Source organism: Opisthorchis viverrini (genome assembly GCF_000715545.1).
Source record: "Opisthorchis viverrini unplaced genomic scaffold opera_v5_5, whole genome shotgun sequence".
Taxonomy (NCBI): Eukaryota; Metazoa; Platyhelminthes; class Trematoda; order Opisthorchiida; family Opisthorchiidae; genus Opisthorchis; species Opisthorchis viverrini.
Genome location: NW_008751661.1, coordinates 1,908,086 through 1,931,799, shown reverse-complemented (window position 1 = coordinate 1,931,799; position 23,714 = coordinate 1,908,086). Strand labels below are relative to the sequence as shown.

At 44.4% G+C, this 23,714-nt stretch overlaps 2 protein-coding genes across 2 annotated transcripts in view; one reads left to right on the top strand and one right to left on the bottom strand.

Annotated features, from left to right (window-relative positions):
• T265_12569 (hypothetical protein) overlaps positions 1–9,655 on the top strand; it is a gene marked incomplete at both ends in the record, with an annotated part of 12,378 nt that extends 2,723 nt beyond the window's left edge. The window contains 6 exon segments of the mRNA XM_009164393.1: positions 1,518–1,655; positions 1,660–1,874; positions 2,756–2,829; positions 2,851–2,998; positions 9,357–9,467; positions 9,521–9,655. Coding sequence (XP_009162657.1) covers positions 1,518–1,655; positions 1,660–1,874; positions 2,756–2,829; positions 2,851–2,998; positions 9,357–9,467; positions 9,521–9,655 — 821 coding nt within the window.
• A 2,281-nt stretch (positions 9,656–11,936) lies between these two features.
• T265_00506 (hypothetical protein) overlaps positions 11,937–23,714 on the bottom strand; it is a gene marked incomplete at both ends in the record, with an annotated part of 16,787 nt that continues 5,009 nt past the window's right edge. The window contains one exon of the mRNA XM_009164310.1: positions 11,937–15,116. Within this exon, the coding sequence (XP_009162574.1) occupies positions 12,036–15,116 (3,081 nt within the window). The remainder of the gene's footprint in view (positions 15,117–23,714) is intronic.

Genomic DNA, 23,714 nt, shown 5'->3' with positions numbered 1-23,714 from the left:
TGATGATGATGATGATGATGATGATGATGATGATGACTTGTGGCTTGCTGACTGACTGTCATGGTTCGTTGGAACCCAGTGAGCTTCGAACTAGACTTCTTAGACTCACCTAGCAGGACCTTTGTCCTCTTGATTCTGCAGTCCATTAAATCCCTTGATGGGATAGTCAGGTGACTGGATCCAGCTTCGCACTTCCACTGGGTCATGAATTGACTGTCTGCAGGAATGGATCGGCTTATTCGTAGACCATCAAGCTTTCAAATATTCATTTTCAATAGGAAAGAGGGAGTTCGCACTGTTTTCTCCAGTAAACATTTCGTGCAACTTTATTCGTTTGGTTGGTGTGATCGACAGAGCATCTGTTTCAATCAATAGGGGAGTTTTNAAGAGTGAGTTCGGACTGTTTTCTCCAGTAAACATTTCGTGCAACTTTATTCGTTTGGTTGGTGTGATCGACAGAGCATCTGTTTCAATCAATAGGGGAGTTTTGATCAGACGATAACTCAGGTGCGCATTCAAAGTACACCGATATATCAATTTGGCTGATGGGTAACTGTTTAAAACAAATCACGTCCAAACCACACGACATCCGTTGGTGCAATCCGCTATAACGGTATTCCGATCTAGACTGGATTCAGCAACATATTCTGGTTTCGACTGCGTCCTTTTGTGATCGCGAATGATAAAGACAGAAGGAAGAGTCAGGTACTTACCATTTCCGAACTGAATCATCAGAGTATGTACAAACGTGTACACATTATCCATATGGTTTGGTTCAACCATTTATTCAACACCTAATAATAATCGTTCAGCTGTAACATTGTTTGATGTAAAACGTGATCGTAATGCGTGTTTTCAAAACGACCAAGCGCACAGTGTGTTCGCAAACGAAGGTACTATCCTCAGAGTGAACTTAGAATGGCATGCAAACTCACACATGTCGAGGAATGCTCGCAGACACAAGAAATACTACCTTACAGTAATAATAAAACCGAGAGTTGCATGTGGGAATGGAAAGTTGTGGCAGAAACTAAGCTGGTTTATAGAGTTTGACTGTCAGAACTAGTTTTGTTTTCATGAACGAGACTAATTATGAGGGTGCTGAAAAAAAACTCCGACAACACACGACCGGTTTCGCGCTTTTCGAGGCTCATCCGAAAGGCGCGATCCCCGATTTTCTGCTTGGATCCAAATTAGACGAGACCCGACAAATACATTTGTGAAACTTGAGTTCAGGTAGAACATAAGGTTGACGAAAACTCGGGGAAGATATGCAAAACGATCGCGGAGTGTCGAGGAGTTTTCACCAAGCTTATGAATCGTTTCGTTCACGAAAATATATACTGCGATACCTCAAGTATCGTACTAAATGAAACAAAAGGCCGTTTTTGTGCAGCACATTCAGTTCAAGGATATCGTAAACGATCTGTTCATCTGAGATTCAGGCGAGTCTCCCTGCAAAAACCAAACCGATATACAAATGAGTGTATCTGTTGTAGAACTAAGTGTTGTTTTAGTATGGGTTGGACGACATATCACAGTCACTGTCTTGGAGAATTGCACTCATTTGCAAACCAATTTGGTTTTCACGAGAGACTCAACTGAACATCTCGTTTGTGATATCTTACGACTGAATGTTAGCAATGTTGTAGAATGTAGGTAGCTCGGGGGCGTTGCTTGGTTGTTGGTCTGTTCGCCGAGCTTGGCAGTTGGATTGCAAACGTTTCATCACCAATCGAGGTGACTTCGTCAGTGCAGGGTTGAGTGGCACTGACGATGTCACCTCGATTGGTGACATCGTTCACACAGGCCGCCTCATGCTTAAGTTGGCACAATATTCGACATATCGTAGTATATTTTCAGTTGAGTCTCTCGTGAAAACCAAATTGATTTGCAAATGAGTGTATTTCTCGAAGACAGTCCAATTTGGGTTCAAGTAGAACATAAGTTTGACGGAAACTCTGGGACTGCGCCTACCTGATGAGCCCGAAACAGAAGGGCGAAACCGGTCCTGGGCTGTCGAAGAGTTTTCGGCAACCTTGTGAGTAGTTTCTTTTGTGAAAATTCTCTGTCTTCATTTCAGGAGACATACTGCGGACATATTCCAAGTTCGAACCCGTCCTTCCGGATAAAAAAACATTGCAAAGACAGGCTCTTTGTTTTGAGGGTGTTTAGTTTTGGAGCGTCGGTGTCAGTAATTGACTCAGATATGGGTTGTTTATCTCAAGTGCATCTCATTTTCACCTCAATTACTAAGTTCCATACTCAAATAAAAAAGGACTTTTTGAGGTTAGGGAACTAGGTCTTCATTGATGGGCCCCGAAAACGGTGAGGACAGTAGTGAGACATTGTTAAATCCTGATCAGCCTCCAGGGAATTTAAAGTCAATTCATCCATTCTATCTTCGATGGTATCTCCACACTCTAATACTCCCTGGATTAGGGGAAAAAGCAAGCACTTATTTTCGGGAGGTGCCATGAGATCATTGCACTATTTCTGGTCTATCTGTTTCCAAAGTGGTCGGGTTTATATCATCTTGATAAGTTTTCAAAGGCATCACGCGCGTCCCTGTATGTCTTCTTATAGTTTCGATGGTAGATAGGTTCATTGCCATTCGGTAAGTAACTCAAGGAATATTGCTTATGTTCATAGCCACCCCATTCTAGTTTGAACGGTCATCCTCGTGATCTGGCGTAAGTATTTCGGTGAGTCCACGTCAAAGGGAAGCACTGGACTCGAGTTTCGCCCTTACTAGAGCTCATCAGCAGTGCATATCCAATGGCCGTGCCGGGATTTGAACCCCGGACATCTGACATGCGAGGCGAGCGTGTAACCCCTACTCCACCACAGCACGTTGGACACATCTGAATTTTTGCTACTGAACAGGCGAACGTGTTCACGCTTGAGCGATGTGATTGGTGTGCCCGACTCATTGAACGACGACCCAGTGACTGTCCTGGTTGATCGATTGACCCGCCAGTCAGAACTTTCCAGTCAAGTAGCATGAAACCCATTGGGCAATATTTTGGTTGCAGTTTTGGGGTTTTGAGGGATAGAGATTTTGTTCATATTGCTTAAACTAAAAAACAGAAACTGTCATGCTATAAATGCGGTTTCCCCATTGTCCCCATGGACCACTATTTACAACCATGTGCGAATTTTTAAGGATTGCTCGACAGTTCGACAGAAATACAGAATTCCTCTAATGATTGGAGCAGTTTGCACTGTTCCGTAAAGTGGGCTATAGCAGATCTTCTGGAAAGAAGAGACTTGTGCCAAAGACTACTACTGTCGGTGTGCTTCGAGAGTTTTTCACCTCTGTAGTGTTCCATTATACGATCAATAGAAACCCTCCCGTTATCAGTGGCTTTTATGGTGGAAGGTAACTGCGGGATATCCTTCTCGGGCTTTACTCTGCTGAAAGTGTTCATTTCAACGGTACCATACCGCGGTCACAGTTATCCGGACCAGTATCGATTGTTAGCATGTGCGATTACCGGTTGCGAGGCTTTTAGCCTCAAGTTTTGCAACAAAACGCCTGCTTTAGTATCTCTAATTTTAATCGTGTTATTTAAAACCCGACTAGATTCTACCTCTTCAATCCGGAAAGCAACCCGTTTGAGATTTTACAATTTCCAAAAGGTCACGAAAAATCATCTTCAAAATTCAGCTTTTTCCCCGAAGAAAAGAGAAGAAAAATACAGCTAGTTAAAAGTGAATGTTTCATGAGAGATTAACACAGAGAATAAACGGGAGAACAGCAACGCTATGTGCAAAGTAGAAACGCGAAACAAGAATGATGGGAAGGCCTGTCAACACCGCTGGGTTGAACAAGCAAATTTGCCTTTGTAAAGATCCACACCCTTCACACTTAGCAACGCAAAGTTTTGACAAATGCCAGTATCACCCCACCCCATTGAAAGATACCTGTGTTACAACAAACTAGCGTTCCAGGAGGTGGTGGTGATGATGATGGGTACAGCTATAACTTTAACTATCCCCCCCATAGAGTACCACTCGTTATTTATACTCTCGCTTGTTGACAAATTACGACCGTTTACGCGTGTATGTGTCCGCTGTTGTGCCTTAGGTGTGAAGTGCCCATGACAAGCACAATGACATATATGACTGTATGTTTGGATATTCCCCGTGTGTGTGTGTGTGTGTGTGTCTGTTTACAAATGGCACCAAACACGCGCACGAACAAGGGTCGGTCCGAGAGCCAAAACTCACGATCGTCGCCTGTCATTTTACTGTCAGCAAGCTACAGAGAAACCAGTGTTACAACGAGTCCAGCGCGTTTACGCGTGCTTATGTGACATACAGCGCCTTGCCGTACTCTTTTTAAACCCATATAGTCGTTGCCCTGGCAATTAGGAACAGCTGGTGCCATATTTTAGTCTCGACGAGGTTCGGTTACTGCTGCTGATGCCGCCGCCGCTGCTGTTGCCACAACCGTCGCTCCAACTGCGACTGGTCTGTCACCCCTGGTCCTACTTTCACGCATGTCTTGTATGTTCCGCTCCGAATCAGACATATGCGATTGATCATCATTAGTATTAGTGTCATGCTTTGAAATTTGTCGAAAAAAGAAATAGCTGTGCGTCGTTGGAGGGGAACGTCTTGATCAGTCTGCTTTCCCGGTCACCACCACCCAGACTGTGTGAAGGACAAAGTGGTGATAAAACTTGTTCGTGTGATATTTGAATCGGGTAGATTAATCATACTGCCAAGTTAAATTTCCAGAGTGAAGTAGGATGCAATTTAGAATGGGCTAGAAACAACTGTACTCTTAGAGTTTTTAATTTGAAAAGACGAAGAAGCGTTCATCTTCCGATTAGAGACACAATTCAGTTGACTGGCACGAGTAATTGGGTGCATCTTAAAAGATACAAACGGATTGTTTTAGATTCACGGGAAGCTAGTGGTCGCTCCGCTGGAGAATTGACTATAGCGTCATCTATCGGCCATAGTTTAAGGTACAAACCTCAAGAGGGTCAGTGAATCTGTCTATAAGACCGAAGCATAATGTACCTGTGTCAGTATGTTCTCCCTCCAGACAATCTATTGAGGCTTGACTGCCTCACCTGTAAATACACATACATCCCATGCGTTAAATTTCTTCGGATGAATTCCCAGCATCATTTATCGAGTGATTTCCACCACCATCAAGTATGAAATAAACTTACCTGATAACCAACAGGTTTTAAGCAATGTCCTTGCAATAACTAGTTGAGCGTGTGAAACTGTTTACTTGTACATAACCCATGAAAACCTTAACTGTTTGTTTGAATTGGCTGCGTTCCCATTCGGCTCTGAGTTTTTTCGGTGTACATCTGTCCTAACAGTGTTGAATCTATGCGTTGATTCTTTCCTTGTATCCATACTGGATACAACGTGATTCGGCGTTTTGTTATTTCCGTTTTGTGCCTGTACCACCATTCTTGTTTTGATTTGAGTGTAAACCGCTCCCTGACCTTGTCATCGCGAGGCTAGTTCAAATCAGCCACGTGGGCTTCGCCGTCTTGTGGCCACTTCGTCTTGAGTCGTTGCGAACTTTGGGTAGGCGTAATGTTTCCTACCTAACTGTTTGTACAGGATCCCTTTTGGAGTCGATCGACGGTTCCTGAACCGCGGCCTTGAAGCCGGTGTATTCCCAAGATTTGTGGATAGACCTTCAATTGAACGATTCGACTTTTGGGGTTTCGCGCGCAACTCAACGTGGCCCAATGGATTACTGGAAACAATCAATATACGATCAAATTTGATCTCACCAGAATCCTAAGACATCACGTCGTACGGTGAAAAGCCATTGAGGCCAGCACAAGCCTAATGCAAGGAACTAGGATATTTAAGATAATTCGACGTCCTTTAGTACTCGTCACCAAACATTGGCGCTTTAGCCTTGGGATTATGTCTCAGCGGTCTCGGATAGGTTTACTCCATAGAGTAGGGCAGGGAATGTGCGGCAATCAATGATTTATTTAGTTAAATACTGTGGTTCATGTGCGGTTCAGCTGCTATTTCTCCCACGTGACCTCTGTGGGAAGACGGACAGAGTCAGTCCATCAAAACTGACGATATTTTTCATCTGTTTCAACTTCAGCGTGTTTTCGTGCCAAGAAAATGGAGCCATGAACATTTTTTGCCCTCGGCTATATAACTACCCTTCTTTTTTCCATGTCCTTTCAAAAGCAGTCCAGATAGGACTATCTGTAATCATTGAAGGTCACCTGATTAGCCTGGCTCTCAGCAATTCCAGCTTGCGTTGGTATGCAGATTCGGCTGCAAACTCTCGATTTTCTCGATACTGAAGCAGGAGAATGACTGGAAACTTGTTCACCAAAGTTTCGGTAGAACAAGTGTTGCCGTGGTGTATGCTTTGCTCGTTCTGGTGTCACCGTACACGAACAGCTCTTCTGCTCACTACGGATGATCTGGATTCTTCAGTCGACTCAAACGACTAATTCTGTTGCAGATATTTGGAGCGTAACTGTGATCAAGCACTGAGCACCAAGCATCGTGGCATCAAAAGAGTCCACGAGTCTCGCACATTTCACATACAACCCAGTGGGAGTGACCTTGGGAAAGTTTCGTCCTTTTCCAACGAGCAACATAATCCTGTGAAAGTTCTCTCTGTATCAAATATCAGCCTAACCTTAATCCAGCCGACAGCAGCTTGAGGGAATGACGTTATGGAAATGTGAGTATTGTCAGTAAGACTGGAGTGGAGAAATTCAAAGGTGACCTCGATCACTTTCCGTATACGTTGCATCACGCGACCAATGTATTTTACGAAATATGTAGACCGGATGCTTGCGGTGTTCCCGTGTTTGGCATGTATAAGTCCAGGAAGGAGAACGTTTAACCTTGAGCACCCGACGGGTGAACGAACATATGAGCCCTTAATGCTACCCATAGGATTGATGAGGATCCAAATATATCTTAGCGAAATACACTCATTTGCAAACCAATTTGGTTTGCAGTGCAATACGAGTATACCAAATATATCTTCCCAACTGAGACATCAGGAGGTCTTGGTGAAGCAACTTTAGTCGATGAACACTGCAAATGGGCCATTCAGCTGGGATTTAGTAGGCTCTGCCGTGGAAATCAAATTAGTATGCGAATGAGTGTCTACCAAGACGAGAGTTGAGTCTCCCCGATCGGCCACTTGTTTGAGAGCTTTTCGCATATGAACCGAATTTGCTGAGCAACAGCAGGCCTCCTGTATTCGCATATGAACCGAATTTGCTGAGCAACAGCAGGCCTCATGTAAAACTGAACCGGCAAAAAGGCCACTGCGGTTCCTGTACAATGCAATGCCCTACGCTCGAGCCACTCTCTTCGGACTACTCCGTCAAATTTCTTTCATGAGTATTGTTGGATCGTTTCCTACGATCCTCGTTGTAATAACGAGTAAATTTAGTCTCAACGAATGGAGCTTCACTGTTTCTCTGCTGAAACCTCCCAATTGAGTCAAAGTTTACAGAAGTTTCACCCCATTCCTGAACCTTGTAAAATGTTTGATCGGTTTCTGTAAGTGGCCACCTGTTTCAGTGTCTATGCAACCTGTCGTTTTACAGTCTGAGATGTGCGCTGACTTTTTGCTTAGGTTCATCGTGAGGTCTGAAAGTTCAGCCTCACCTAGCCAAGTTGGGCCAGATACCCTGCAGTTTGGACGCAACAACACATCAAAATCACTTGATACGTCTTATGGTACGACATTCTGTTTACCGATGGAGCATGCAACTTTTCAGTTTGGTTTTGGTCAATTAATTGACATTGGTTGATGAAGTGAAGCAGGACAGCGCGTAGTCATTAGGACCCTCATTCTAACCAGTATGATTTACGAGTTATCAAGAATACCTGCTGTTCGCAAAAGAGTCAATTCGTACAGCGGAAGTTCATTCAAAATAATCATGACTTCTGGATATTCCCAGTCCTAGGATCGGCTGGAATAGCCGCGCTAATGTCTCAATTATTACGTGCTACTTATTGAAATTAAGTAACGTAAAATATATGAAACATTGCCTATCGACCTCCTTGTTACGGCCCATACGTAGTTGATACAATTTGTGCTTGTTTTTTAATTTTTCTCAGATAAATTCATTAGTGATTGAAATTTTGAAAGAACCAATCTGTTTTATGGTCACTGTGGACAACGGAACTAAGGCGGCGTCATTCTTGATTTCTCAGTATAATTGGGTTAACTTTTTTTCAGTTTGTGTTGCTGTGAGTGACCACATAATCATTTTTAGGGCCCGGTGAACGCAGTACATGCGGTCTCCTTAAATACCATCCATATAACTGCCTGATCCATTACATAACTTTCTGCAGGTCTAGTTGTGTAGTTGTATTTACTACATGCAAGTTCGAAGTGGCACGATGAACAAAATTACCTCGGCTGGGTAAACGATTACATATCGCCTGAGAAGGGAGTGACAGAAACCATAAAAAATCAACAAGGAAGACTGACGTGCATCTAGTTGACGTTGGCCACTAGAACGTCAAAATCTCTTAAGAAACGGTTCATCGTACGCTCATGTGATGGGTCCGAACTCGTGCTCATGTTTGGGGACTGTTGTGGTCGTAACCTTTATTCCATGAGTGATCTTGTAAGGAAATGCTCAACCAAGCAACAGACGCACTGAGGGGGAGTAATAGGTTGATCACAGAACTCTAGCAAAAGTGCTATGATTCAATAATTTCTCATGTTCTACCCATTCCTCTTCGTAGTTGAATTCATTTCAAAGGTTGAATAAGACGGGTTTGCGCAACTTCCGTGTTTCGAGTCCCCAGGTCTGTTTTTTGGTTCAGCTGTTCGTGATAGGTTCGTCGCGGATGTGAACTAGCAGACCCGCAATGAATAGTTGCTGTTTCATTTCTATCTGTCTCTCAACTCCCTCTGGACCGAATTCGAGGGGTTAGACTCTGCCGTGTATGCACTAGCGTTTTCTGTACTGTTTTACTATGCTTGTTTGACTTTTATCTGTGCAAAGTACTGTTGTTGCTGTTACCTGAGCGGACGCAATATCTGACTAAGATCTTTTTTACTAGTAGTTTTGACCAAATCGTGAAATCCAGGAAGCATCGAGACAGACTAACTAATAATGCGGTCTCGCGGTCGTTGTGATGATCATAAAGGCTGATGAAACGAACAGCTGCACTTGTTAGTGGCAAAAAAGGAGGGGCTACAGACGAGTGCGGCCTAAAGGCATTTTTTTGGCCAGAGCGACGACAAAACTGTCAGTTAGGAAGCATTTGTGAGGCCACTCGGATTTTGGCTCTGTCATGAATATATCATGTAAAGTTTGGATAGATGGACTGCTTATGGTTGCACCATCAGCGGGTAGACAAACTTGGAAATGGCATCTTACATCCTCATTGAAAATAAAGATAAGACTTCAGTTTCACATCACTATCGTTTTGAACAGTCGTCTCAATGTCCTGACGCAATTATTCTGGTGAATCCACACCAAAGGGGGGAAGCACTGGACTTGAGCTTTGCTCTTCTTAGAGCTCATCAGCAGTGCATATCCAACGGCCGTGCCGGGGTTTGAATTCCGGACACCTGACATGCGAGGCGAACGTGTTACCACTATTCCACCAGCGTGAGCCGGACACATCTGAATTCGCACATCTGAACGAGTGAACGTGTTCGCGCTGCGCTGGGGAACTATGGTGATATCGGGATAAATCTCAGTGTAGTCGTTCAGGGAAACATTGAGAGGACATGCGAATAAGGAGTGTCTGGCGTGTTGAACACGTTTATAAATTCAACCATATCTCTCGATCTTTGGGGTTACTAACTGTTCTGTCACAGGCTTCAGTGAGCCAAGTTGTGATTTGGTGTGATATCGATCATCAAGACAGAATGCGATGATATCCAGTGTTTCCAAGTCTTTGGGCGCACTGCGTTCTTCAAATCTGTATGGACTTTAAGGCTTCAAAAGGTGGTATTTTGACTCTGACGTGGAAAGAAGACCCATAATGTTGGTTCTTTCGGTTAATCTATAACTTGCCTTTTCCACCAGCAGAGCGCTCTCCGGTTGAGTATCTTCTCTAATCTTGTATATGACGGAATAGCTTGAATTTTAGAAAAACGCTACTGTTGTTTCTCGAATATTCGTGGGGTTACAATCGCGATACTGCAGTCAGTCAAACCACCAGTCCATCGGGCCATTGTCAACAAATCATATTGGCTAGATAAAGTACCGAATGAATTTGAGAGTTGGGGTGACAATCAGAAGTATCGGTTCTTCCCACTTGTCCATCGCTTCAAAGAACGGTTTATCCAAACTACCATTTTCACCAATTCTAACGAAAATAGTTGTAGCTCTAAACTGTGTCATGGACGAGTTCCTATATTCACGTAATAAATGATGCTACTGGCTTCATGGCTTTCTACCACCGCGTGTATGCTTCACGCTCCTTCAGCCACATAGTGATGGACGCCACATTAAGAGCTATTTTACGGACGTTAACCGATCTGCATCCGCCTAAAGGAAAAACCGCCATGGTCGTGAAAAGCCGATCTCTCGTCAGGAAACATCAGTTATTTATCTCCGAACGGAAACTTTAACCATTGCCGACATCCCGATATGCATCCTATCCGTTAGCTGTGCAGCAGCGCGTCAATCGCTTCTGTTGGTGTCCGGAGATAAGCTGCCCCAATACCTGAACATCACGTCAATTGGACGGATGTGTCACGTGCGGGCTACGGACCAAACGAAGGCATGCCCTGATTGGTAAGTTTTCACCCCCAATAGGCCTTCTTGTGACAGAACTTTTCTTGAAAAATTTGAAACCCAAGCGCTAAGCATGGTCTCTGACCAATTTACTCTGTACACCCACTGAATATACAATACCTTTTTGCTTGTTGATTATAATTTCGGTCCAACCAACGTGCTGAGAAGCTTCCATTCAGACCGCAATAATAGGAAGCTTGCTACTGAGCCAGAACCTTGGGGTGTACTGATAGAACGATAAATATGCACTTCCCCTGGACTTTTGTTTGAGAGAGACTCTGTTACTGAGCTAGCTACCAGACGAATAAGACACAGTTTTGGTATGATTTCAAAGCCACTATTCTTGGTTTACTTCAAACAGACCAGCTTCATTTGAGGTATTACCCACCAAAGTTTACAACGAGCTTCTGCGTGTGTTTATTAATGGGCTTTCAGTGGGCGTCATCACTGGTCCTACGATAAAGTGCTTATCAAAAGAATGTGCGCAAGTGTGCTCAGGTGCTCACGAGTAGTGTTTAGAAGGGGCCCGATTTCATGCAACTACACCACATGCCATTGAAATTTGTCCTGTCCTTGACAAAGTTCATGCATCGTAGGAACCTACAACGAGTGAAGGGATTTAGCCAGTTATCAATCGCAAAAGCTATCGGAAGCCGAATACGTGATCCGAAATTTTACCTCCAAAGGAAAGTTATGAAACAACTCAACTCGATTTGGTCTGCGAAGGAGTTGGCCGCAAAACAGAGGTCACTCATCTGACTTCATGGCCCACAAATCTGACTTTCGGGTCAATAGTTTAAAGATACGTTTCTCGAATTCCACTTCACCGTGGACTTCATTTCGGCGTGGTGGTTCCAAAGCTCGGAACTCGCCAAAATTTGACCTTGAAAGCATGTGACTCCCGTCGGCCCGTTTTTTGACAGCCAGGAAATACTCCACCCTCCAAATCGTCACAGTGACTTCAGGATTAAGTTGTTCACTTACCTCATGAGACATGAGGTGCGTCCTAAAATAGTGTTCACCCTAGGTGCACTTTTGCCAACCCCCATTTGGAGACCTGCTATCAACTGACAATTAATTGATCGCTATCTTTGACTACTCAGATTTTCTCAGTAGCTGTACGCTGTTAAAAATGCATAGTCAGACCTCAGCTCGGACCCACCGTGAATGTAACAAGACTGCGTTGCACCTCATACGTATAACCAGTGAACGGATATGATAAAAAGCAGTGTTTACACGTCAGCTGTATACAATATGGCAATGAGAAAATGGGAAAACTGCGGCCTACGTGACGGTTGGCTCGACCCCGTTTGACTGAATGATCTCTGCGTAGGTTATAGGAGAATAGTGTGACGCATGTGAATTTTCTTCAGATGAAACACGCAAAGCGTTTAGCCAGTCTTCAATGAGGTGTTTGAAGTCTTCAGCCGTCGGACGTAACCTATAGTCCACTTCCCAGGCCTGGCACATCAGATTCCACAGTTCATCATGCACGAGTCTTGGACGGTCCAGTGATGGAGGGTGTTTAGGGTAGGACGAATTCGAATCGGCTGTGATTAGTTCAAGTAACTCTGTCGCAGTACTCACCTGAGAGAATGGCTGTTTTACTTCCAGGTGAAACATCTGCCACAACAGCAGCGAGAATTCCCAAATGTCCGATGCCAAATAAAACATTTGCTCCCCCAATGCTTCCGGTGGGAGTATCCTGAAAGGAAGTTGTTTTCTAGGCGAAATAATTCTGTATGAATCGTCCCGTTGGCCGACAGTTGTTGTTGCTGATGCTGCATTGATTCGAACCGCCAGCCCAAAATCAGAAATTTTTGGAGTCAGGAACTGGTCAATCAGGATGTTCCGCGTCGCCAAATCTCTGTGAATTACACCTTCCGAAGCCAGGTAGACCACCCCACTGGCTATACCGTGTGCAAAGTAGTATAGGTCAAACAGAGTGATGTGCTGTTCCGTTCCTGCTGACACCGCTCTCCAGTTAGACAATACTTTCGGAGATGTTAGGCCAGGGTCGTTTCGTGGAATTTTGGATTCTCCATTTTCGCTATCAGGCCTCCCACCCACATCTGCTTCAGTCAAGCTGTGAACTCCAGAATCATAGGAGTTAACACTTGATTTTTGTCTACGCTCATGATTCTTCAGTCGGTCAACACTGTCGCGGAGAAATTCGTTCAGGCTTTTGTGTGAGCAATATTCAAGTATCAGCAGAGTATCGCTCAGGTCCGTCTGTGTTCCAATCAATACTCCTATCATTTGAGCCACATTCTTGTTTTGGCTCAAGTTAGACAGTACAGACATTTCGTTTAATAGGCATGTCAGACTGCTGGCCTCCTCCGAAGCTGACTTGATAGCAACAGCAACTAAACTGTCATCAGAATTAATCGTGTTCCCAGACTGGCGATAGGTCCTCAAGAATGCGGGAGAGAGCCATCCTTTGCTAATTTGTCCATAGTGGCCTAGACCGATTCGAAATGAGGACGTTTGTAGGCAGCATTGTGGAATTGCCCAATAGGAGGCAGCCTCGAAAGAGCCTAGCAGACTAGAAAGAGCATGCATCACTGGAGTTTGGTCTTTTTGAAAACTGATCGATACCTTTTTACCCTTCTTGTATTCCACCGGTTCTTTATACAGTATATTCGGGGTCCGTTTTAAAACGGTTCCATGTTTTAGCGCTGTCCTAGCTGAACGGTAATACCATGCTGTCGCAACACCCAAAATAACTGCGACTATGGCCGAAAAACCGACAAACAGATATAGTACACTACTTCCACGAAGACCACTGACAGCCACGCGTGGTAGACTACGAACGACACTCACTGTACGAAACTTAGTCCCGGCAACATTTGTAGCGTTGCATCGGAATGATGAATTCGACAGTTCCACACTCGTGGTCAGATTGCACAAAGTGAGGTTTTCGAAAACATTCCTGGCTTTGCATTCTTTTACAACGAATGTGTTCTGCACGCCTATGTTACTATTCAACATTTCCCACGCGAGGTCAGGAGCCGGTACACCTGTTGCGGAGCATGCAAGGACACTAACTGCCCCGTCCATTAGGACTGAAGTTTTGTTGGGTAAAAGGATTTCCGGTGAGATCGGACGTTCAATACTGATGTCTAAATCCACCTGACTTCCATTGAAGCTACAACTGATGTGATGCTGATCTCTGTCTGTTACGTTCCATGTTTCCAGTACCCTTTGAACTCCCCGAGATAATGGCGTCAAAATCCATGTGGTTTCCGAATCCTTTTTCGCAATGGTTTCAAATGTGACATCTACCGATGGCCATAACTGAGTGGAAAGTGGCGATTGGATGGGGGGTAACAGTCCGGAATCGATTAGACATGTGACCTTCACAGGGTAACCCCGAATGATAAGAGCTTTTTGTCGGAACTTAGTAGACCTTCCACGAGGTATAATTGTTACAGTATCTGTAATGTTTGGCTGTTGCACGTTCAAAAGAAGCAATTCTTCCGGGTGATATTCAGCTGTCTGTTGCGAGGAGGTATTTGCAATGAGATCGTAGTCATATAGCCGTGTACACATCTCATATTTCTTGCTCATTGGTTCTAACCAGACGTAATTTCCTTCGTAATATCTTGTCGAATGACCATACTGTACAGTCCAGTTATAGCTTGGCAAACTGTTGAGGCCAACTTCTTTCCATATCGACTCTTCTTCGAATGAGTGCGTACAGTTCAGTCTAATTGGCTGAAATACGTTTCCATGAAACCCTTCAATTTGTGGCTTTCCAGACAATGAACTGGCCGCATAAATTCGAAGGACTTTGTGAAAAGCCCCATAACCAAACTGTAGTCGCCCGAATACGGAAACCGACTTTTCACTGTGGTTTAGTTGACAGTGCCATTTATCTGTCCAGCGAGTTAAGCTAATCTTCATGCGGTACTTCCTTCCTTCAAACGGAGATAATTGCTCCCAAGCACACTCGGGCGAGCCACCCACTTCGTGGTTGGTCCAGTAGAGGACGGAAAAACCAGACTGACCGGGAATGAGACGCAGAAACAAGTTATTTGGCTCCGTTGATCGAGTGCCGTTAAAATCAGGGCCAAATGGCAATGGATCAATCTTCCAAAGCAATTCTTGCTTTGAACTGTTCTGCTCTGCAGACTGCGGCGCTACCCACACGATCTGGCGATTTGCTGGTGCCAAACGACTTTCAGTAAGAACATCACATTCAATCGATAGCAGGTTTGATCCGACTGGTGGCAGGTTAAAACTACTCACAGAGTAGACTTGCTTTGGGGCTGTATTGAGGCGGTTAACTGGCAGGCACCTGACCGACTTCCATCCGTTATCCTCGGAGTCATTCATGCTCGATTCCAGTTGATCCAGCAGAGGCTGAGAACAAAAAAAACAATGCAATTTTTAGCTGATTAGATGGGAAGAGAGTCCATATGTATGGATAACGTTTCAACAGGTGTCATCGGTTGACCAAAGCAGAGTGAAGAGTACTGCCTGGAGAGTTCTACATTCCTTATTGGATCTAACCTGACCTCATGGTGAATCCCCCATGCGCTTGCGTACTCTGTACATGTCCTTTTGATCTCCACTTGTTTTGCCCATATGTAGCGGCCTTTAAGCTTGCCGCCGATATACTAGCATGTGTGTGTGTGTAAATGTGTGAAACTGACCTAGGTACGTGCCCCGTTTGCTGAGCCTGCCCTGACTCGTTTTGTCATGGGTTCCGTGCGATCGCACTGCCAATCAGGATCACGAGGCTGTTCTCGGAAGGGAACGACCGCAACCCGCACTAAAGAGCTAACATTCCACTCCCTGTTGTTTGGTCTGCGGACCTGGTCACTGCACTGCACCTGTCAGTGACAGGCTTGTCTACGTGTTGACGCCACGAACAGTTGAGTTATGTTGTGTAACTTTGCTTACTTGCGTGTAAATAGTACTACAGACATTCGAACCCAATGATTCCTTTTGATATCCGGTATTGTCGAATCTATGTGTCACTGAGGGTTTCTTATCAGGAACCCCAATAATTGAAGAATTGGACATCAAGACCGCCGGTGAGAATGATGATGATGATGATGATGATGATGATGATGATCGTGTCATCAGACACAGGGAGGAATTGTATGTTTAGATGACAAATCGTCCTACCTTACGTTCCATCTCAAGCTGGTCTAATTTTCAGCGAGAAAAGCAACCCTAGAGGCTTCATTTCAAGTCTTTTGGAAGGGTTCTGAACGCACCGCTATAATTCCGTGTTCACTGCAGTCAGACACTCATTGCAGGGCACGTTTCATTCTAAAAACACGCATTCCAACTTGCTATCTTGGTTCATAACCGAGATTGATCGGAGTGGGTAATGTGACTGGACTTGTCTTTTCTCCAGAAAATAACAAGAAAATGTCCATCGAAGTGCTTACGGTAAATAGTCGTCAAAAACAGATAATTTTTGTAGCCTTTGTCATCTAGTAGCGTCTTGTACACAGTAACTTGCTTTGGCATCTACTTCGTGAAGCATCACCAAGCAGTCGGGGACTCGAAAGCCTCCATTCTACTCCTTCATCTACTCTTACACCAACCACTGCGATATCTTAGTAAGACTGTTAGCATGGTACCTACTCGGATATCCTAGTTCCAAGCGGTATAAATTGTTACGCTGTGGAGCGCCTGTACGATCATTGGTAACAGTCCCACGTGCGCTTCGCATTTGCGATAAATGTGCGCGTGACGACGTGGTACGTGTGCGTCGAATTTAATGTATGCAATCCCGTCGGCCTTAGTTACGGGTGAGATAACGAACGGTATTCACTAGCTGAACAAATCTGTTCACGAAATCTCTGGTCAACAATAACAAGCCAAGTGTGCAGACGTGAACACAGAAAGTCGATCGAATAGAATGTGATTTATTGCTTCATTTGACACGATAGAATTTGTCGTGTTGGTGGATGCGACCAGGTCTAGTTAGGACAATGCACGTTGTAGATTTATTTATCTTAGTGGATGGGTGGATCAGTAAGTGAGTTTTTCACTTTGTTCTGAATCGTAACGTGTAGCCAATCATGTGCGTCATTCAAGGTAGGCGACAATGAAGAAAACTCAGACTGTGAGTCCCTAGCATAAGTGAGCTGTCAGCGTAACACCGAAACATATGCGATCATCTGATACCTGTTCACACGAAGCGCCAGTGACCAATGGTACGGAAATCGATTTGTATACAGCTGATTTACGGTATAGGTCACACCATGTCCAAGGACATCATGTTTTAAAGGTGTGTCCTGAGATTGGTGTGAACAGAGAAAAATCGTGGGTTTTTTGTACAGTTTGGTTGTTACAGATCCCAGAAATAGAATATTTATCGATAGGTTGGACGCGATCAATCGAGTAACTTAATCGATACTTCTGAATCTTGGCTCTCAAAAGTTTCAGAGCTGAAGAAGTTCCATACCAAACAAACACAAATAAGATGATGGTACTAGAGAAGCATCAGCATTCAATGGACTGGATGTACAGTAATACTTCATTGGAAAAAGATGTCGAAATCGCTATTCTTTGTGAGAAATCCTCAAGAAAATTCCACCTTGTTGACCATAAATTATCATAAAAGTGAAGTTTTGTTTTCTTCTCAGAGATCAATAATCCTTTTAATTGCTATTTAGAGTAATTTATTTCATTATTTGGTCCTTGTTCGGATTTATGTTCAAATTACCGAAGTTTAGGCAGTCCTGACATGGTTGTGTCAAGAAACGGGGAAGAGGTGGTCTTTAATAGAGTTATAGACTCATCTATAAATCAACTTGGCGCCAACGGGAGACTCGAATGAATATCGACTTAGTTTGCCATTCGTGCTGGCCTTCTTGGGTCAGAAAAAGGGCAAACTGAGGTTTCGATCTCACTTTACCTCATCAGCAGTCCTGCTCATGACCACGCCCTAGTTGGAAATGCGTCATATGACACGCCGGTGACACCATAAAGGTGACTACTCACAAGGTTACTGAAACTCATCGATAGACGACGACCGGTTTCGCCCTTCTGTTTCGGGCTCATCAGGTAGGCGCAGTCCCCGAGGTTCCGTCAACCTTATGTTCTACTTGAACCCAAGTTAGACTGTGTTCGAGGAATACACTCATTTAAAAATCAAATTGGTTTTCACGAGGTACTCGACTAAATCTATCGTTTACGATATTCATGGAACAATTCATCTGAGTCTCTCGTAAAAACCAAATTGACTTGCCATTGAGTGTATTTGACACCAGTTGGCCAATGCGAACCGTGTGCACCTGAATTATGACGTCGGGACAGGCAACCATATTAATCAACTTGGAGTTGCGCAGCTGTTGAAAGAGAAAAAACCCCCAGATCACAGTTCCTCGGACTAGCCAGGATACTCGCTTTGCGACATGAAGAATACGATTCAGAGGAGAGTTAGGTGGATACGAATCTGGCAAAAACAGTGAATTTGCCCCAGAGAGAGGACCAACCAAAAAGGTCCACCTACGTAAACAGTTACGCCTCCAAAATAATCCGGCCTTCTTGGCCATAATTTAGTCGGAAACTCACACAAACATATTCCGTGTTTAGACGATCTGGACCGAGGGTGTTAGTGTTGTTACCAGATGCTTTGAGCGTCATGTGAACATTTGGAAGACAGCGATATTCCAACTAAAACAGTTCCGTATATTCATGATTGTTTAGCTGAGTACTCATATGTTTGGGAGTAGTAACGACCTAACTGTCATTCGTACCACATACCGTTTAGTCACCAGAACGCGCTGAGTTCGACCAGAGGTAAATCTTGAGTGACAGTGCTTGGTTAGTTGTTAGGATAAGCCGGTTTTGGGTCTGGCGTGGAATTATTCGCTCAGGAATTCGTCACCTACAGCTACAATTGTGGACTTGTGTGAATGTGTGAACACACGTCACTTGGGGATTTATTCGCTTGCACAGTGCGCATACGACATCACTCTGTCAATTCGTTGAGGTGATTTCTCCTAAACCGAACCAAGCTTAGAGAGCACAATATGACTGCAAAAATTTTTACAGATCTTGTTATTCCAGAATTTTATCAAATTACTTGACTTCGGTTTTCAATTAGCATTTGTTACTAATTTTTTAAACGGTATTTTATACCACTACTACTATAATTCAGTCTCGATTCATACTACTTATTTCGTCATCCCACACAAAATCCATTCATGACCCGCTGCGCTCCACGGTTACTTCGGCTGAATTCACAAGTGATTAATCGTTCCTGCCTGAATCAGTCTGCTAATTTGTTGACGTTGAAATATTCAGAGCTGTGAAGTAACTGAGAATGAAATCAACTTGCGATAAGTTAGTTGGGCTGGTGATAAACAGACCGAGCAACAAACTAGTACAATTCAGCGGCAACTTAGTACGGAGATGAACTAGAAGACCAATTTGCTTGGGATACGTCGGTCAGGCAATGAACTGTTGCGCGGTAGATTGGCTAACGATAAACTAGGCCGCGATAAACCGGCGTGCAATGAGTCGACCACGACGAAATGATAAAGTGTCGTCCTTTTGGGACTATGTTCGGCAGTGCAGCAGTCAGAAATTTCGAAAGATTCCTTGTGTTGTGCATTCGGAGATGACAATTTTTGACAAGAAAAAAGCAGCTGAACTTTCACCATTCCTGAGGTAACAAGTGCCATTTTCAATGCAAATGTTCACTCTCTGTTTGTTTTGATGAATGCATTCGTTAAATGCTGAGAAAACTCGTAATTGACCCACTGATGATGAGTGACCTCTGCACTAACAGCCCTGGATGTATATTTGAGTTTTAAGCCAATTTATGATTTGGAACACCGAATCTTAACGAAATGCAATCGCTCGCAAACTTGGTTTTAATGGGAGACTAAAGCTGGATCTCGCCTGTATGATATACTCCAACTGAATGTGGCAAACGAAGGCCGCCTCAGGTTCCAGTTAGCACGATTTTCGAGATATCGAGGCAATGCCTCGACTGAACTCAACTGAGACTCCTCAAAGTTTGCCTGCTGCTGTTGAAAAATAAAAAAATCAGTTCTTCATGTGAAGGTAGCATTGTGGAGTTCGATTTCCAAGTGTTCCGTCGCCAACTTGTTGTGAACCACAGTCTCCCTAATGCCTTTTTATTACCGTGACCCCCGGTCCGGATAGCCGATTGATAACCTGGGGTGCTTGGCCAAACCAGAAAAGTCAATGAACGTGCGAACCGGCTGATCTATCGAGCACTGTCGCGCACAAGCGGGTCAAAAACTGATACTAAGACTACAACTCATCTGTCAAAGGCAAGTGAAGAACAACCAGTGAAATCTGTCTCAACGAAAGTGGTTATTCCATTGGCTGTTATGTAGTCCTGTTACGTTTGGAACTGCTCCTTCTAATACTTTCCCGATGGAAGACACTACTTACCACGTTGGTCAAGAGTTTTTCTAGTTTCCAAACAAAGTGGCAGACCCTGGACACAACAGGGGGGTTTAACGGAAGATTTAGAATGCAGTTCGGCATACAAATTAGTAGTTGCTGGGACTCAGTTGGCACTACTAGATGGGACTGGGTCAAGTACGGGTGACTGTCACCAAGTGAAGCCCGTGAGAGGTTCACTCCCCACTGTTTGGCCGTTCTGTTGCACTCAGACAACTAATCCCGACCTAAAGCTGCCACCTTAACGTGGTGGTCGGGCTTGAGTGCTTCAATGATCCCACGGGCTACACTGGCTGGAACTTCGTCCCACAAGGTACAACCATGCCAGGAAGGCCAAAGGGAAGCAGCTAGACCGAGAGCAGCGAGACCCCGTACTACGGGTAATCATGCTACGAGGCGGTCTGGGGGGTAAAGTCGTACTGTCCTCTGCTACAGGAGTGTGAAGTCAGTAAGGTGCTTCCCCCAGGCGACCAGCATGTCCATATTTATGGAAGCAGCGATGCTGCCTTCCCCCGAGGAAGGACGGGTTAGAAAAGGTCGGCCCCAAAAACCGCACACTCCGATCGCCCAACGGTTGACCGTGACCGCCGGCGCATTATCCAATACGGTCGAAATACTTTTAAAACCAAAGAGCCCGGTGCTGCTCAAAAGGCACCTGCTGTGCGCAGCCGCATCAGGAATGAGACAGTAATGCCTTATTCCCTGCGCCCTCGGGTTAGGCCAACCCCCTGCAGCCGAGCAGGTCAGACTATTGAGTCATCGGCTCCGGGCAGGGTCCCCAAAGAAAACCCTATATTCTCCCACTGCCTCGTGGGTCAGACTTTTGAGTCAGAGGCTAGGGTCAGGGTCCCCGAACAAAACCCCACACTCTCCCACTGCCTCGTGGGTCAGACTTTTGAGTCAGAGGCTAGGGTCAGGGTCCCCGAACAAAACCCCACACTCTCCCACTGCCTCGTGGGTCAGACTTTTGAGTCAGAGGCTAGGGTCAGGGTCCCCGAACAAAACCCTACGTCATCCCACTGCCTTGTGGGTCAGACTTTTGAGTCGAAGGCTCAAGGTGGGGTACCTCAACCAAACCCCCTTCCTCGGCCTGGGCAACCGGGAAGTATCATTTACCCGCGGAGTTCAGCGTCCACCAATGTCCCTCCCCAACCCCTTCCCACCGCACAAGCAGACAACTAATCTACCAAGTTATCACCGTAAGCCAGATCAGTTAACCTCTGAGGAAAAAACCTCAAGGAATTGATGGCGACCAATTTATTACTCACTCAGATGTCACTTCTTTAGCATTGTACATTAAAAAGACAGGCCAACTGGTCACAGCCATGTTACAAACTAGTCAGCATTCGTACTTATTTTTAATCCGATATACACAAGAGGATGAAGCTTCGCGGGTTTAACCGCGCTGAATAGACAGACTCGCCATGAATGACGAAAGGTCGTAGTCAGTCTGGCTTCCACTGAGGTGATACTGAGCGGTATACATACACCGACTACATGAATGACGGCCCTGGCCACCCACTGATAACATCAGGCTTACTAGGCACTTTGTGTACTTTCTCATTTTTTCGGTGCCTACTTGGGTGGTAGTACTCGGTAATCCTGATTCGTTTGGCTTACAAATTCCAGGATATCGTAGGCGCACAATACAGGCTACCCAACGGTATAGCTATAACTGATCCATCTTCGTGTGACGTAAAACACAATGGCCAATAGTTTTTGCACTCTCGTAGTTTTGTCTGAGGAACAATTGATCAGGCATCAAACTGGCCGATGAAAAATTTACCTAGCGATGAACTGGTTCGTCATATATTAGTCTTACGATGATAAGTTTTTCATCTACCATAAAAACCAAACTGATAATATCTTTGCAGTTGACGGAATATACAACTCGTAAGGTTGCTAAGAACTCATCGACAGCCCATGACCGGCTTCGCCTTTCTTGAGGCTCATCAGTTACACGCATTTTCCGAGTTTTCGTCAAGTTTTTGTTCTACCTGAACCCAAATTGTACACAGTCTAAGAGATGTACTCATTTGTAAGCTATTCTGGTTTTTACGAGAGACTTGAGCGTGTTCCACCTTTCATTTACCAGAAAGCCTTCATGCAACACACTTGGCGAAAGACTCAGTTTTGATTCCATCGAGTCTCCAGTGAGAGCCAAATTAGTTTTCAGCTGAGTTTATCTGGCGAATATCTTTGAACTGCATCCTTAAGTCTACCCCGTCATCAAACAGAATTCAATAGCGAATATTTGCATTGAGAAGAACTCCCCGTTCGTGCAAGAATTATTCCGTAAGGATTTCACGACAGCAGAAACAGTCACGTGATTCGGTGACTAACATTGCTGCACCTTGTCGGCCAAACATGTAATGTTCTTATCGTTTATACATTCCAAGACAAAATTATACACCCACACTGGTTTTCAAACTAAGCTTTTGTAAAGACGCAATACACTACCCATAGGATTGCTGAAAACTCTTCGAGATCCCACGACCGGTTTCGCCCTTCTGTTTTGGGTCCAGTCCTCGAGTTTCCTTCAAGCCTATGTTTGAACCCAAATTGCACGAAATTTGACTAGTACATTCATCCCCAAATGAATTCGGGTTTGAGGGGAAACTCACACAGAACTCAGCTGAATCTCTCAGTTATGATGTCTTCAATGAGTCTACGCAATGTATCGTGATTTCTCAAATGTCGGCATGGTGCAGCACATTAGATTGCTTAAAAGCATCATAGCTGAGAGATACAGATGCGTTCCGAGTTAATCTCCCGTCAAAACCAAATTGGTATGCAGATGAGAAGGTCTTGGTACAAAATAAGTAGTTTTAGAACTGCGAAGCTTTTCGCTTTTAACACAAAGGCTTCTTCAGGCAGACAGAGAACAAGTCAGCAAGACCTCTTCCGATCGGCCTACTAGATCCGTGTTAAAGTTTAGCTCAGTGGTCTTTTTGGTTAGCTTAGCTTCCTAACTCTTACGAATGATGGGTTGTGAGTTTGAATTACCCACACTCAGCTAGAAAACGAACACAGTGCGTTATCTCTATTCGTTCTTTTTTCAAAAAAGAAGAGAATTCAGAATGCAAGGAGCTCGCCAAGATTTGTTGGCCGCGTACACTCACAGAGATCAGAAAGCATACGGGAATTCACTTATTTGAGCATTCAAATAGCAAGACATTCATAAGGAAAACGAACTAAGGAGCACGCAATGGCTAACCACTGATCCCTAGAGTATATGTCTGGTGACAGTAGCTCATTTCCTGTGATTTCCACAGGTTAAAAGGAAGCTCACGACACCATGTGTCAAGCATAATACGCTAGAATAAATTAAAAAAAAGCGAAAAAATAAACAAGTTATCGAAGCTAGGTACTCGAAAAGGCAAAAGGTTCCAACATCGCGCGGTACTTAAACCCATAGAGGGTAATTGTGATCTTCGTTTGTAAATTTCCGAGGAGAAAGTGGAATTTAAACACCTCTGTATTGTCTTTGAGAAATACACTCATTTGCAAATCAATTTGGTTTTCCACGGGAGACTCAATTGAATCTCTCGT